Source organism: Antedon bifida, chromosome 9 (genome assembly GCF_963402885.1).
Source record: "Antedon bifida chromosome 9, ecAntBifi1.1, whole genome shotgun sequence".
NCBI classification, from domain to species: Eukaryota; Metazoa; Echinodermata; class Crinoidea; order Comatulida; family Antedonidae; genus Antedon; species Antedon bifida.
Window position 1 is genome coordinate 5,848,674 of NC_136234.1, and position 16,987 is coordinate 5,865,660.

Sequence of the window (16,987 nt, forward strand, 5' to 3'; positions counted from 1 at the left end):
AAAACTGAAATTGAAGCAAGTGGATAAATACCAAACTAAGAATTTCCATATGTTACTTTTAGGCAGCAACAGACACCCATATCAAAACAAACTATTGTAATCAGAGGACACCCCAATTCAGTGGGCATTCAGGGGACGCTACCTTTGTTCAGTTGGCATAACTTCAGGGGGCACTACTTCTATTCAGTTGGCACCACTTTAGGGGACCTTTTCAGTTGGTATCATTTTAGGAGGGGAACTCTAATCTGTGTGAACTCCTTTTATGATGAAACTTTTTCAGTATTGAAGCAAGTAGTGATGGTAATAATTTATAAGACTGCAGTTAATAGACTACTGTCTATTTCTAAAGCTCTGTCTAAAACACTATAAAAACTTATGTGACAAAAAAATGTGATGTACTCATGTATGGACATGATGATGTCATATTACTACCATATTTGGGCACATCACACTTTTGTTGTCAAACTAGTTTGATAGTGTAGGCAGAGCTTTACACACCTTCATAGACAGTTTGAGTGAGTCAATTTCATCTTTTTGAGACGTTAGCTTCTCATTCAAGCTACACAGGTGATCACTCATCATTTTCAGTTGGTCGTCATAGCTACGGGATGTCGTCGACAATTCACCCTGAAAAAAATATATATAAGATTGAGTAATTATCTTTGGGCATATAAAACTAGCTTAAATTACTAATACTATGCGCCTTCCTCGAAATACTATGCGCCTTCCTCGAAATACCATGCGCCGTCAAACAACCAAGATAGATAACTGGTCTTGAAAAGAAATTCTAAATACAGACCAAGCTATCGAAGACTTTATTAAAGAGAAACCTGTAGAAAACATAATTCAAAATCAATATATAAAATAATAAGTGGTTGTAAAATGTCTAGAACATCCCTTAAAACGATTAACTACTTTAATGACAGGGAATCAGTAAATGTCCCTGACTTTTTATTTGTCCTACTTTACTACAACCTATATACACATCAGCTGATCAGAACAGAACCAATTTTCAATTGCTTTAAGTATCAAAACCTCTAAGTATATTAATCATTCAAAAGATGACACCATTCAATATACATCAACAAATGTTTGATTGCTTTTTCAAGCTTTTTTTTTTGTGTGCAGACTATTAAAATGAGGTTTACGGCGTAAAGTCGTAAAAATTGATCGAACATAAAAATGGAACTGGGTAACAGACGTATTAAAATAGATAAACTGATGATATTTGATGGTATATCTAGAAAAATATTTTTATGTCGGTGCTAAATGGCTGCTGTTGTAAACTAAATTGTAGGGATGTTATTGATAGGATAAAGATACAAAAGCCAGCCAGCAATTTGTTAGTTATTCATGGCCTAGAAATGAAACGTCATTAACCCATTTATTTTTTTTTTTAAGTTTCAATATTATACACCAACAAATAAACCATATTTGTAATTTAATAATGAACTGGGAGTGTATAAATGCTAGGAGAGATTACAATAATTCAATAATGTATTTATTTATATATATTTCATTATTTATATAATTATTTATTTTCTTGTATTGCACAAATTTGACGCAAATAAAATAATAAAATAAATAAAATAAATAAAATAAATAAAATAAATAAAATAAATAAAATAAATAAAATAAATAAAATAAATAAAATAAAATAAATAAAATAAATAAAATAAATAAAATAAATAAAATAAAATAAAATAAAATAAAATAAAATAAAATAAAATAAAATAAAATAAAATAAAATAATAATAATAATAATAAACAAACAATATTCCATTAAAAGTTAAAATGATGACATCTACAATACAATATAACAATTAAATTCATCTCAGACATCAATTCATTTATCAAAATAAAGCAACAGCAATTAAATCATTATGTTTGTTAAATACACATATTTATTTCTCCACTAAAGGTCCCATTGGTCCAACAACCCCCAAAAAATCATTACGTACAGTAAGGAGGTGGCACAGAATATAAATATTTAATCTCAATAACAAAGACGATTTTTAATAATTAAATTCCCGAATAAATAATGGGGTTAGATTACAGCCTTTACCAAAATCAATTTAATGGAGGAATTCTCCCCTCTACAAATATCAATAATGGGTTGATCTACCCCCTCTACCAAAATTGTAGTTACACTGATCAATCAAATACACTTGAACTTGACAAAACATAAAACCTCATTAGCAGACAAAACATCAACTTTCAAATGACCTATATCTATCATTAGTAACCTATATTTCGGTAATTTGACCCAAAACAACCTATATTAATGGTCAGCTGACCAGAATATCAGTTATCTGACCTTTCAACATTTATTAAGTGCAGTATCAGCATGGTCTCCAATAGAGGTCAGTAGAAATTGGACAAAGACTGTATAATAACATCTGACCGAATTGAGGTCAGATATTAATATGCCAATCAATCAAGATTGTAATAATAATTGCTATATTAATATTTAAATGGAAGAAATTATGGTTTTGTGATTAGTTATTATATTTGTCTCTCACAGCTCTATAATTTTGAAATATTAATATAGAGCATACATTAGTCACTGTTTTATTGTGAAATAACCAGGTAGGTAAGTAAACAAACATATAATCAGACATAAAGTACACAGTTGGTTACGTTGGTACATTGATATGGCGTGAATAAATTAATGGCTTGAAATAAGCTATGGTAATTATGTAATCGATCCTTATCAATAGTGTGCAATTACAAAGAAAAGCAATTTACACCGGAACAACAAATAACGGCAAGAACCTATCACCGACGCTCTAAATATCGCCTCCGGTAACATGTGCTTCGAAATCAATTCTTGATACAGTTGAAGACCGCGATAATTTCAATATTACAACATCATGAATAATTCGTTCAGACTATTATTTATCTTTTATGACCTATATACAATTTACGATGGCCATACAAAAAGATAGTATTTAATTACCAGAGTAATTCAGTCTTGTGGGCTTTTGATAAATACAGTCTGATTTCATAACCAGTTTAATATGTCATTTTGTTCATTTATTAGAACTTAATACAAATATAAACAAAATTTCTCTGTTCCATATAAGAATCCTCTAAAATCACCAAATGGATGGATTCCTCCATTTAACTATTCAAACCATTCGGTATATTACTTATACATCAAACGTACAATTTAATTAATGGTTTTTTTAAATCATTATTCCATTTTTCTGTAGAGAAAAATGTTTAAACAATTCCTCAAGAATTAATTTGATATGATTTTGTCGGCCATGCTTAAACATTTAATCATATCAAGCTAAATAGAAGATGACACTTGGAACGTGCTTAAGACACCCCACGCCTCACCGCAAACAATCGCTAATACGACTGGAAACAAAAGACGCTTGTAAATCCTGGTCACCTAATAAGCACTAGAACTGAACTTGTGTTCATCGTTTTGACCAGTATCTGAACTTGCTTTCTCTCACTTGAGCCCACATTCAACTAAGTGACCTCAAAATGAACCTATCTTACCTATCTCAACCTGTTTCTATAGGCTTTTCTTAATGGACTATATAATTTGACCTGAATAAGCTGATACTTAATGGTGCGCAGTGCGCTATGCATGAAAGCAGCACCAATAGACAAGTCAGTTCATAAACAATGATAAATTACCTCAAAACATCGCAGTCAAACAATACGCTCAAGGTGTAGCAGGAGAAAAGTTACACCGGATTAATCCATTTCTACATTAGGGGTGGATTATTTAACAACTTAAGGATAAGTATAGCAGATTATTTTAAGTCTTTACCTTTTTAGATATTAGTTTGTTCGTTCCATTGATGTGATTGTGACCTGGTTTCTGGGCTTGCAAAAGATTAATTTAATGACAAAAACAATGACAGTAGGAGTGTGTAAACAAAGGCAAATAGTAATAAATACAAGATCGATCAATCTAAATTTGTACTGTTGTTAAATTCATGTTTATTGATTTTAATAATAATAATTGTTTAATAATAACAATGCACCGTCTGGCCGCATAGGTAAACTGTACTATTTTCTCAACTTTTGTACTTATCTCTTTCTCTCAAATTTATTAAAAATAAATTCAAAATTACAAAAATACTTTTATTCAATTAATTATCATAATTTGTTAGTAATTATATTTTCACAGTACTGTAAAAGTACTTTTTTTTCTCTGAATGTGCCCAACATAATTTCTTTACAAAAATGATAAAATTTAATTTCATAATATATAGGTCAGTCAACAACAAACAAGGAAAACAAAGTGTACTAATAATAATATAATAACAACTAGGAATCTATGACATGGCGTTGTTAGTAGTGTACTTATATTTCAGTGTCATTACTGATGAGGTGCACTATTTTAAAATCATCTGTCAATATAAACAACACACATTATCAACATTATGCTATCATACTTTAAACAAATGCACTTGTTAAGTTCACAATCTACAATTAAAATCACCTGCCAATAGACAACTTCTCAACATTATGCTATTATACTTTTACCAAATGCACTTGCTAAGTTCACAATCTACAATTAGGGATGTGGAAAAAAGTAGGGCAACGAATGCATGATGTATACAAAACTGGAAATATTAACAATATCTGACTGCTCTAACCAAGTAGAAAATTCATGCTCAAACCTCCTAAATATTAATTGTAAAATCAATATTGTAAAAATTACAATTAAGAATCAGCGTTCAAAATGCAATCTTGCACAGAAAACAGTTATTTGTCATTATTGAGTAAAAATAAAACTAAACAGAGTGCATGAATTTGTGCCCCTCTGGGTATAAATACACCTTAAAGTTTGGTGATTACTAGGGTGTAACGCAATGATGTATGTACACACGCTCGCTTGTGATTGGTCAAATGTGTTACGTGTACGTCCTTTGCGTTGCATCTGAGTGGGAATCAAGCTTTTATTTAATGGAAAGTGATCTGGTTTATATACAATGTGTTTGCTCCACACCGAGAGATGACCCAATTACGTCAAGAAGCGGGGCTAGGCTTAAATCCAAGTTAGTGCTATACTTATAATCCACGGTATATTACATTGGAAGGGTTGGCTTGATTGTTACTGCCTAAGGCTTCATATCCAACTGATATGTTATGCTATAATGAACACATTCTTTAATGTTCCAATTCTGTTGTTATTCTTCAACAAAGTTGGCCTATTTTTAAAGAACCGCTGACACAATTTCGCGGTATTTGGTCGCGACATACTCTCGTTACCCCGCATGTACTAACGATCAACAACAAAAGTTCATGTTATTAGTTTAATATAGACTCAGTAGTGGTACTCGTCTGGTTACCCAGCTGCTGTGAGAATGAATGCCAACGTCTACTGTGCGTTCAATGTTCACATAACGTAATGTGTTTTTAAAAAAACATATTTACTCATGCCTGGATCCTTGTAACAACACACTTGGCACAAAATCTCTCTATATCATTCATGATTATCTTAATTCGATTCCGACTAAAAGCATTTAGCCTCCGGAGTTTGAGGAGCCAGAAAAAAAAAGAACAAATAATGTATATATAAATAGATCGGTAATCTCAGAAAGCACCAAAGGCAAACGCCACGGCTTTGTCGATAGGTCGACACACAGCCAGATTGGTATGTTTCTTAAGCGATATTCCTCATTAGAACTACCCATATAAAAGTACAAGCATCGGCTAAAAAAATTGACATAAGTTCATGACCTTAAGTTCATTGCCTGGAATATTATTTCATAAAGTACAGTGAATAGCGTTATTGATATTATGCACTGAACAGAAAATGCATAAAAAATGTAATCATTAACTACCCTGTGTGAACTGTACAGTAGTCTGTTTCAGTACTGTATTACTCAATCAATTGAAAATTATCATAATCGTAATTTGGATTTAAGAAAATGGTCTTTGATAGGAATATTCATGCACCACATTCTAATAAACGGCAAGTACGGTAATAACCCCTGTATGGAGGCGAGATCTGAACCAATCATGTAATTCATAAAATAACAAAATTAGCATTTCTAAATTGTACATTTTCTAAATATCAAAGCTCTACATGGATGGGTATGTCATGAACATCATCCCTCTTCCCAATGCTACCCCTGGAAACAATCCCACAACTGCATCAACCTTACCCTTGCCTCTCAGCCTACCTTATACCTATCTACAACCACAATGATACTATATTATAACTTTACTTTCAATCAAAATTGCGGCCACAAAAGCTGATTCAACCTGATCTATTTTTTAAACCAGTTTTATGAGACCGTATGTTTATCTTTAACTTTAAGAGTGAATTAAAATCTAAATATAGCATGTTTTGTGTTTTTATTGTGTTACATTTATTTATATAGTATTTTAAACTCTGTGAAATCTATTAAGGACAATGAACTATTTAATTGTCAAATGATAAAGTAAATATAACTAATAAGAAGTAAATCTATTTAGATCTTCATCATATTTCTTTTTAAATTATTGTCTATAACCTCATTACAAACATGACTAGAATACTTCAAAATTAAAATGAACAGTACGCATGTAGATAATTGATAGCTGTGTGGATGCAGTCATATGAATCAATTAAACATGACGTCTTTATATGGTACAACTACAAACATCTTCATAACGATGATTCAAAGATATTAACTTCAACTTTGCAATAAACAATAGACGGAGTTTACAATTTGCGATGACCTATGACCCAGGAAAAAGTCAAGTAAAAAACCATGTTAAAATCAATGTGTTTATCAAATACAGGAATTATGGAATAAACACTCCAGTGATTTTAAAGACTCCACAAATGTTTAAAGACACCTTCCCTACAATTTGTGATGTTTTGTAAAAATAATACATATATATTACTTTAAAAACATTAAACCAGGTCATTCCTTGTCTTAAATGTACGTTTTATGGTAAATTATGATAAAAAGTGAGAAACAATGCACTACCTAAGTAGCTCGCGGCGATTGACCTCTCGTGGACGGTCTTTAGGCTTAGCCTAGCTAGGCTCAGTTTTGTAGGCCTAGCTGGTAAACATCGGTAACGTACGAACATCGTATGCTAGCTATATACCTAGCCTGTCGTTGTATAGTTGCTGCATTAATTGTCTTTCTATTTTTGCCAGACTCCGTTGATACAAATTGGGGAAAACCTGGTATTTTCGCTGAAAAGTTAGAAGTCTTCCATTTGTTTTGGCCTCACGATCAATCGAAAAGTGGGTGAATTACAGAAGAAAAACAAAAATATAAATCCGCGCGCAATGCATTTTGGGATTTATAGCGGGCCGCTATAATTATTAGAATCGACTTATTTTTCACATTTTTAACGATTTAAAGACGAAAAAAGTTATCGCAATAGAACCATATAGTATTATTTTTACATTAAATATAGTTTGTGATCTTAAATTAGATCTAAAAAAAGTAGGGAAGGTATCTTTAAATATTTCAAAAACTATACAAACAATGTCTAGCATACTACTCATCTTAAACGCTAATCGTTGTTACACATTGCGCGTCTCTCTTGTGTTCGCCACTCTGTACATTTTTTGAGCAAGCATGTGTATAGGTCCACATGTGAAAATTTCCTTTTTTATGTTTGCCATCCATGTTGTTTTTGGTCTTCCTTTTGGTCTTTTGGTCTTTCTCTGAGCCTCTCCGAGTGCGATCTTAGCTGATGTGTTTTCATTTAAACTACTACTACATTTACTACTACTACTAGAAACTTATACAATATGAGTATATAAGTCATTATAAATGTTTAAGAATTTATAATAAATTAACAAAAGAGGTTTTTTTAAATTCAAAAGTCGATGAATAATTGAATGAAAATTTTGAATTTATTTGCATAGTATTATTGTTGTATTTTGTTCTTATTATTCAAGAGCTGATTTTCATCTATTTAATGAAATTGGTATTTACTGTAAATGGGGTTCTTTCTTTTATAAGCATTTGCTTTGTTCAGTCAGTAATCAGTAATTTAATTTTGTTTGAGATATTTATCGTTTAAAGAAAATAAAGAAGTTATCATTATCAAGAAAGAAGGGTTGTATTAACATTAAGTCGGCCGTCATCAAACACAGGGTATAAAATTATATGTACTCAATGAAGTTGTTGGGAAAAACAAAGCAAAAATCTCCAGAAGATAATTTACATCTTTTCACAGGTCACGTTCAAGCGAATCTTCAATTCATAATTTTAAAACAAAAAATGTTTTATTAAAAGATGATTACGTGGCTAGCAAAGAAGAAAACTCTGGAAAACATCTCAAATTAAAAACCCTATCGCACTAATGAAATCCAGAAAGGTTCATAGCCTCACGATGTGAGATGTAGAAACAAAATACCCCGGGTTGCCCCACAGCTAGCGGCAAAAATGTTAAAGAACATGAACTCATAACAACATGGTGACATTCTCAAAGTACATGAACTTTCAATATGGATTTGAAAAATGTCTTTTTACCTTTGGTTAAAAAAAAACCATCAGCAGGTTCTTTGTAGGCCTATCCAACGTCGGGTGTGGTCTATTTCAAATTATGATTCAAATTTGGCCCAGATAAATATAATAATCAGTAGCAGATCAATTTTGAAATGGCGACGCCCTACGGAACGAAGACCTACTGTTCACCCAAGGTTGGTAAGGAATAAAGGGTGTTGTCTAGACTCTAATGATTCGTAGCATGGGAACATGGGCTAATATTTGACTATGAACGTTTTCCCAGCAGCAGTTTTACTAGACACTGTACAAAAAGTTAAATTGAAATGTACTGCATTTGATTCAAGAATGTCGCTCAATAATGAGCAAAAAGCATCAAATTGGGAGGAGGGGGTAGGGGGAGTTTGGGGGGAGCAAGCGAGGACTGTCATGGAGGTATAATTTGCGTATGTATCACAACATCCTGCACAAAGCACGTCTGAAAGTGAACATTACTTCTCCGTATCTAGGAATTTAGGTCTTGGCAAGTGGGAATACAAATAGCATAGCATGTCAAAATGACACAGCCACTCATTGCCAAATCAGCTTGATCAAGACAATCTCTGATATTAATTACTTTTGATTGCTTTCTGTTTTCCTTCAACTTTGAAATCTGCAACAATTATTTATTCTCACGAGATATGACTTACCGACTTTAAAGAGTAAACAAAAAATAACTATAATAAAATTAGTAATAATCTAGTTTCAATAGATGAATTTTAATTTTAAAAAGGTGGGCTAAAATGTCATTATTTAAAGGTCTTATAGATCTGATCAAATCTCTAAATTAAAAGTCATTTGTTAAAATCCCACAAAGTGACAGAGTGAGGAATGTGAATTTACTGTAGAAGCATGCATTTCAAAACTCCAGGTGTAAAGCTGAAAAAGTGGTTTCTGTTATTCATAAATACATTTCTTGTTAAACCCTAGGGTCCTTGGTTCGAATCTGGCAAGTATCACAATTTAATTTGATAAAATACCTCAATTCCCTGAGCCAATTAATGCAATTAGTGAACAATATACGACTCATGATTTCATGGCATTAAAGACCTGTTTCTACTGTAGACTAAAGACCTGTTTCTACTGTAGACTAAAGACCTGTTTCTACTGTAGACTAAAGACCTGTTTCTACTGTAGACTAAAGACCTGTTTCTACTGTAGACTAAAGACCTGTTTCCACTGTAGACTTAAGACCTGTTTCCACTGTAGACTAAAAACCCTAGAAAAATTGCAACTATCTTGTAGCACCTCTATTAAAGGAACACTTTCCTTTGAAACAAACAACAGACCAAATATGTTGGACACCTATTTTGGGGAACATCTATTGGGGGACACTTGTTGTGATCTGAAGGCACTCCTTAATATGGGCTCGTGAGGTAATGTGATTGATTTTGAAGTTGAAATTTCATGTTAAAGCGGTTGTTACAATGATGCCTTTACAGTTTATTGGATACGCTACTCCTTAACAAACACATTTAATCGTTTTAATTGTTACTATATTAGCCTCAGCAGGCCACCTGTCTTCATTGCTACTGTATCAAGCTGTCTATTTCATTTCCTAACGTCTGCCCAGTTTAAAAATACCAAAATCAGAGCTATGTGCAGCTGGACCACTGAGTCAGTGTATACATTGTAATAATAACTTTCTAATTTTAACTTGTAAATGATATAAACAAATTCCTGTTCCAATTCCAATTAATTGCTCTCATGTTTGCCACTGTTGGCAGCTATTAAAGAATGCATTTTTTATATACCGTATGACCAAATATAATCCCATGCTCGAGTATAATCCTACCCCATCCCACTCCCTAATTTAGGCCAAATATTGGCACAAAACTTTGTTAGTACAATCCAAATATAATCCCGCCAACCTAATTTTTGTGTACCAAGAATCGATGGGACTACACATTTTTTTAAAGAAAATTTGAATTATTTAAAAAAATCTTATTGTATTAAACAATGAGTTAGTGCCATTTGAATATAATCCCACCTCCTCATTTTTACATACCCAGAATCCCTAGCACTACTGTACACTTCATATACGGTAATTACGTTTTTTTTAAAGGATTGAATTGAATTATTAAAAAAAAATTGTGTATTTAATTCAATTGCCAATTAAACAATGAGAAGACAGTGATTCTGTTTTGAATATTAGAAAAATCTAAGGATTCGAACCCCGGACTGTGCAAATGGTAAGCAAGTATGCTAACCAACAACATATAAGCGCCACTATATAAACAAAACTACCAATACCAAATGGCAAATAATGAATAAAAACTCAGTAAGTCTTTCAAAAATAATATCAAGCTGTTCTTTATTTGACTTTATCCTAAATAAAGCAAGAAATTAATTCTGACATTACGGCATGTAAACAAGATATTTAAACAGATTACAAGTTAAAATGTGGATTTAAACAAGGTTAAGTATTGCCTGGAGAATTGTTTGGAAGTCTAGGTTGAAACTGTGTGGGGACAGACAACAAACACGCCAGGGAATTGTTTGGTCTAAAGGAAGTCTAAGTTGAAGCTGTGTGGGGACACTGACAGCAAACACGCCAGGGAATTGTTTGGTCTAAAGGAAGTCTTGGTTTAAACTGTGTGGGGACAGACAACAAACACACCAGGGAATTGTTTGGTCTAAAGGAAGTCTAAGTTGAAGCTGTGTGGGGACACGGACAGCAAACACACCAGGGAATTTGTTGGTGTAGTTTCCTAGTGTTAATGATTTTAAAAACACATTCTGGGTTGCCTAACAAAAATGTAATTAAATTCATTGAATTAAGTAATGCAACCAGTATTAAATATGTCTCAAGCGAACTTATTATTATTTACCATCAAATGATATGACATGTATGTTTAATTCAACAATTTCTTATGGTAAATTTCTAAATCAAAATCAATACAACTGACTTGTGCCATGTCATGTCTGCGGAGCTTCATTCAACAATGGAGAGACTGTGGAAAACTTATTCTACGGCTGTGTACCGTATGTGTTGCTCTGCTTAGTGACTTATTATACGGTATCTATAGAGTGTTACTGTTGTGTTGTTACACAAAACCTCTTAGGGGCTTTGTTGCGTAGGTCTTATAGGCCTTATACTATATTGGCGTGGCTAGACAGTACTTATCTTATTTTGCTTAATTTCTAAGAAATTCACTAATAGTGAAATTATTTATTTCTTCTTTTGTTGACACAAGATAAAAATATAGAAAGACTGACAGGAATCTTGAACAAATAACAGGTTAAATAGATATTAAATCATTCTTTTATCAAATTTATTAATTGTATTTAGTTAAAAATGTCTGTTTACTTTTAAAAAATAAATTAATTTTGACATGAAATTTTATTGAATTAAATTAATTGCTTGTTTTTCTAAATATAAACTTCATTTTAAATTAATTTACATTTAATAACAAAACAAACTGTGTATCAGGAAATTAGTGTTCCACATTAAAATGTATTTATAAAATAATTCCTATTAATAAACTTTCTAAATTAAATTAGTAAAATATAATCATACATGTTATTTATTTGATTTGGATCATTCCATTTATGCAATGGGGTTATAAAAAAATAGAATTGTCATTTTGGTCCTATATCATGATCTTAATAAGGTTTAAATTTTGCATAAAAACAGGTAAAATTAAAAGATTTACACAGGAAATGAAAATGCGTATCTTTTGTGCAATTTAACTGATTTTTTGTACTTTAATGTATTGGATTAAAAGAAGAAATGAACTAGTCCATAATTTACTTCAAGTAGACAATTCCATTATTCATAAGGGTATAAATGATGATCATTTGGAATGTACCATCCTAGAAATACTAACTAGAAAAAACAAATCTAGGTCAAAAATTCCAATATATGCTAATGATAACCTGATTAATTCTTTGGTTTTTGAATCTAGAACGAAGAGGGTGAGAAAATAAATGAATAATAAAACAATTACCTGAAATTCATGCATTTTAAATATTTGTAAATACCTCAGGATCAATATGTAGGTGACTGGGAAATTTAATTGTGAAATTACAAAAGTGGAACTTGGGTATTCTATTTAATACAGGCCTCTCAGGATGGGTTTTATAGTATAGGGATATATCAACCTATACCAACGGTGCAGTATATAACCTAGGGTGGGGATATCTAAGGTAGGGCTATACCTAATTTAAAGCTCTGTCTACACTATTAAACTAGTTTGACAAAAAAAAGTGTAATATGTCCAAATATGGTAGTGATATGACATCATCATGACATGTCCATATATGTGCACATCACATTTTTTTGTCACATAAAGTTTGATAGTGTAGACAAGGCTTTAGACTTGTACCACTGGTAGGGGGCTATATCATTATCTCAAGTAGGAATACTAAATATTTAGGTCTGCAAATATTGAATATTACCGCGTATAGTCATGGGGGCCCAAGTACAAAGTTTGATAACAAAATATGGTAGGTGGGATTATACTCTGATTTGATTTACATATTTATAATTAGCGTAAATTAGGGGGTGGAATTGGTTATAATAGTTGGTGATCATACCTGCAATTGCAAAATCATCTGATTTGCCTTCTGAAGTTCAGTTTGTGTTTTTTGCTTAGATTTCTCAGCCAGGCTTAATCGTTGATGCAATGCACGGCACTGTTTAAAGTAAAAACAAATACACATGATCTTCATTAAAATATTCCCATTTAAGTTTATTAATAATACACTTTAAATATATATACACAGTAATAACAAAATATTCATTAAAATACTTTTTTATTCAAAAATATATAAAACATAAATACATAAAACATAAAAAGCACTTCTTTTTATTCCATCATTTTAGAATAAAGAAGTAATAAGAAAAATGAGTCAAAGAATTTGTAAATCTGATTTTAATTTGTTAAACATTTAAATAAATTGATCACATGCTCTAATACCCTTGATTTAAGCTTTGACCTCTTGTTCATATTTAGGTCAAGTGTTTAGGCCAGAGGGAGGTTCATAATGGCCAATAAAAATGAGCTCTGAACAGGCATAACATTGACCCTTCATTCATATTTAGGTCAAGTGTTTAGGCCAGAGGGAATTTTATAATACCCAATAAAAATGTAATAATGATATGCCTACAACACTTACATTTACATTAAAAAATTTTCAGGGGAAGCGTAAAAGCTTTACAACATATCAACACTGAATTTATTGATGGGATAAATACTGTTGATGGTTCCACATGGAAGCCGCACGGAACTTGACATACATTTAGGGAAAGCAGGTTAAAAGGCCAGCATGTGGCAATAACTAGTCAGCTATGAGAACCTTAATGTAAGTTGCAATACCACAGGGAGTTGTAACAAATTGGCACAATAAAAAAAAAATGGTTACAGAGAGTTTAACACTGTTACGGTACCTACGTAGGCTAAATGGTATGTCAAAACACATACGTTGGCCCGATGCCGCAGAACGAATGGTGCCGATGATAGACAAGAGGGAGCATTTAGGCTATTGCGTACGAAGGGTGTGAAATATACAAGAGATAGTTTCCGTGTTTAGTGTGTGCTTCTGAATTTATCAAGTAGTCATAGATCAGAAGTAAAAATATAGATCACATTCATATCACAGATCATATTTAGGGCATAGAAATGCAATAAATCATAATGTTAAATAAGATATATGGATTTGATGAATTTGGTGAACCAAAAATATTTTTGTTTAAAAATGTATATTAATTTATTCCACTTTATAGCATAATTAAAAGAAGGAAAAAACAGAAACGATTTGTTCTTCTTGTTCACTTTTAATTTTTCATTTTTATTGTTATCTTTAAAATATTTATACCAACTCAAGATCAAAAGAAGATCATTTCAAGAAGAATCCATTATGAAATAGGGGTATTTACAATTTGGTTTCTATACGTTGTAATTGATTCTAATACAATTATTATTTAAGTTCACCTGACAGAAATGGATCGGCTTGAGTAGCATTAACTCTCTAGCATTGTGTGAGAAAACAGCTTTAATTACAAGATCACCACCTTGGCAGAATGAATCCATTATGTATAGGTGTTTTATTAACACTTAATTACTACTGATAGTTAATTGGATATAGTGATCTAGATATAAATTCCCCTCTTGAAGAATGGAACATCTTAGAGAACCACAATTCAGGGAGATTGTTTTAATTGCAAAAAGATCACCTCCCATCAGAAGAATCCATTATGAACCAAGGGAATTTATGAAGTCTAGATTAATAATGAATATAGTGATCTAGTTTACAAACTTCCCTCTTTGAAATTGGTTTCACTTAAGATGCACTATACATTGTGAGGGAAGTAATTAAACTTATTTGATGAACTTAAAGGTTATTTATTTAGTTCATGAACACATCAAAACAATATCATCCATACACTACAGTGTATTTTACTAGGTTAATAACTCAGCATGTAAAGTTCCTGCTAAAAGTTCTTTGTACTAAGTAGAGAATTAATATAAACTTAAAGAATATTTATCGCAACATCAAACTATCTTGAAAGGTTAAAGGGCTTTTTAAAAAAAAACAAGTCATTAAAATCATTTTATATTCCTTTTAAGTTTGTTACAATATAGAAAATATAACAATGTATGGCTGGATCCAAGCCATAGCCAGAGGAGTTCAAACATTGGAAAGAACCACCTTTCAAACTAGAGATCAGCAACAAATGTGATGAAAAAAATATGCTTTACTAGCCTAGCTTATGATCATTTTTTGTGGGTAAAAAGTACAACTTAATGGATTAAAGAACCTTCCTGTAGAAATCCTTGATATGGGTTAGGATCAATTTTAAAATATGCATTTTAAATGTATACCACAAAAAAAGTCAGTAAGACTAGTAGACGTAGAAATGGACAAACAAATAATCAAACTCGAGCCTCGTGAAAATTTACTGGTTTGATAGAAACCATATTGCAATGTTTAAAATATATAAGTATTTATAACTACAGTACTACTGTATAAGTATTTAATAATAACATACTGGCATTTGATTGCTACAGAAAGCGATATTTATTAAAATTACTGCCAACAGGTTTCTCCTTAATGATCATGAATGACCATTTCAAGCTACGTTTGTCCCACTTTAAAGAGAGGTCAACCATACCACAACATCCGGACTTGAGCAATGATACTTAAAGACAAGAGGCTATACATTTACTCTGCTCCAGTAAACACAATCCCACAACAAAAAGAACAACATATTGAAAACTTGTTAAGGACACTCACAATAAAACAAGGTTATTAACTTAATTAGGTTTAAGTACAACACTAATTACTGTAATAAACCTATATCTAGATACAAAATTAAAATACTAACATGTAAATTGTTTAAGTTCCCCTATTCGTACAATGGCGCATTCTCAATTTACTTTTGCTTTAAAAGAAAAGTTTACTGAAGATAAGTGAAAATGGAATAATACATTTTAAATAAGGGGTGGTTTAGTGGTTTGTCATGTGCTAGCACCGTGCTGGAACATTAGGTATTGTTCTCATTTCGCTGTACTATATGTATCACAACATGAATAGAGATTAATGATTAACACCAATCTGATCAATCAATCAAAACCCAGCTTGAGATTAAACCCCTATTTTGCAAATGGAACAAGCTATTCTATATGGAATTAAGGCATTTGATTGGTTGACTGATTCACTTTGGGTGATTCCTAGGGGGGCCTAGTGAATGAAATAAATTGTGTATTAGTTTGCTCCCGTTTTACAGTCTCAATGAGGTCATACTGGACAGAAATGGATCAAGAAAGGAGAAATTAGGTCTATGCCTACCAAAAAGAGGGCAAAGCTAACAGATCATGTAAAAATGAAGTCACCAGCCCATCATTTCAATGAATATATGGGCCATAGCAAGAGAAATTGGGACGTGAAACAGAAACTAGGTCTTCACTCAAAAAAATTTGGAACTAGACTAGTTGTGACACGTGGGAAGTACGTCCTCCTGATCCACGATTGTACTAAATATGTTGCGAAAGTATAACATTATTGAGTAACACATTTGGTATGTGCACATGAGAGATGTAATAGTACAACAACATTACGATGTGATGCTAACATGGACTTTTTTGGACTTGGTAAAAATTCAAGTGAAGCGTACCACCGACACAAGCTATAGAGAACTCTTGTATACGTTGTTTTTTGACTTTGAAGATTTTTCTTAGTTACAATTCACAGAAGCTTCCTCGTGTTTCAAGAAAGCTTTCGGACTTAAAAGCTTTCGGACTTGAAACTTTATCCTTTGAAACGTAACTGATGTAATTTTATTTTTCACAGCGCAAAAATATATAAAGCAGTAAAACTAAGTAAACAGAATTCGAAGATCATTTCTTGTACTCGCTATAAACAGTAAGTTTTGCTTTAAACATAGACTAGTTACTAAGTTTGGTACTTGGACATTTTTGTGATGGGCTTCCCTACAAAAGGTCAGTTAGTTAGGTATACATTTGTGATAGCCTTCAAAATAATTGTTAGTTGTGTAAAGGTAAGTATTG

The 16,987-nt window shown here is 31.9% G+C and overlaps 1 protein-coding gene across 2 annotated transcripts in view; it reads right to left on the bottom strand.

Annotated features, from left to right (window-relative positions):
• Positions 1–16,987, bottom strand: part of LOC144851967 (protein phosphatase 1 regulatory subunit 21-like) — a 51,733-nt gene that overhangs the window by 6,576 nt on the left and 28,170 nt on the right. For both annotated transcript variants that reach the window (XR_013614248.1, XM_078709642.1), the window contains exons 16-17: positions 13,014–13,112; positions 499–627 (exon numbers count right to left, since the gene is read on the bottom strand). Coding sequence is in view for 1 of the 2 variants with exons in the window: in XM_078709642.1 (XP_078565768.1) it covers positions 499–627; positions 13,014–13,112 (228 nt within the window). In the remaining variant the exon portion in view is untranslated. The remainder of the gene's footprint in view (positions 1–498; positions 628–13,013; positions 13,113–16,987) is intronic.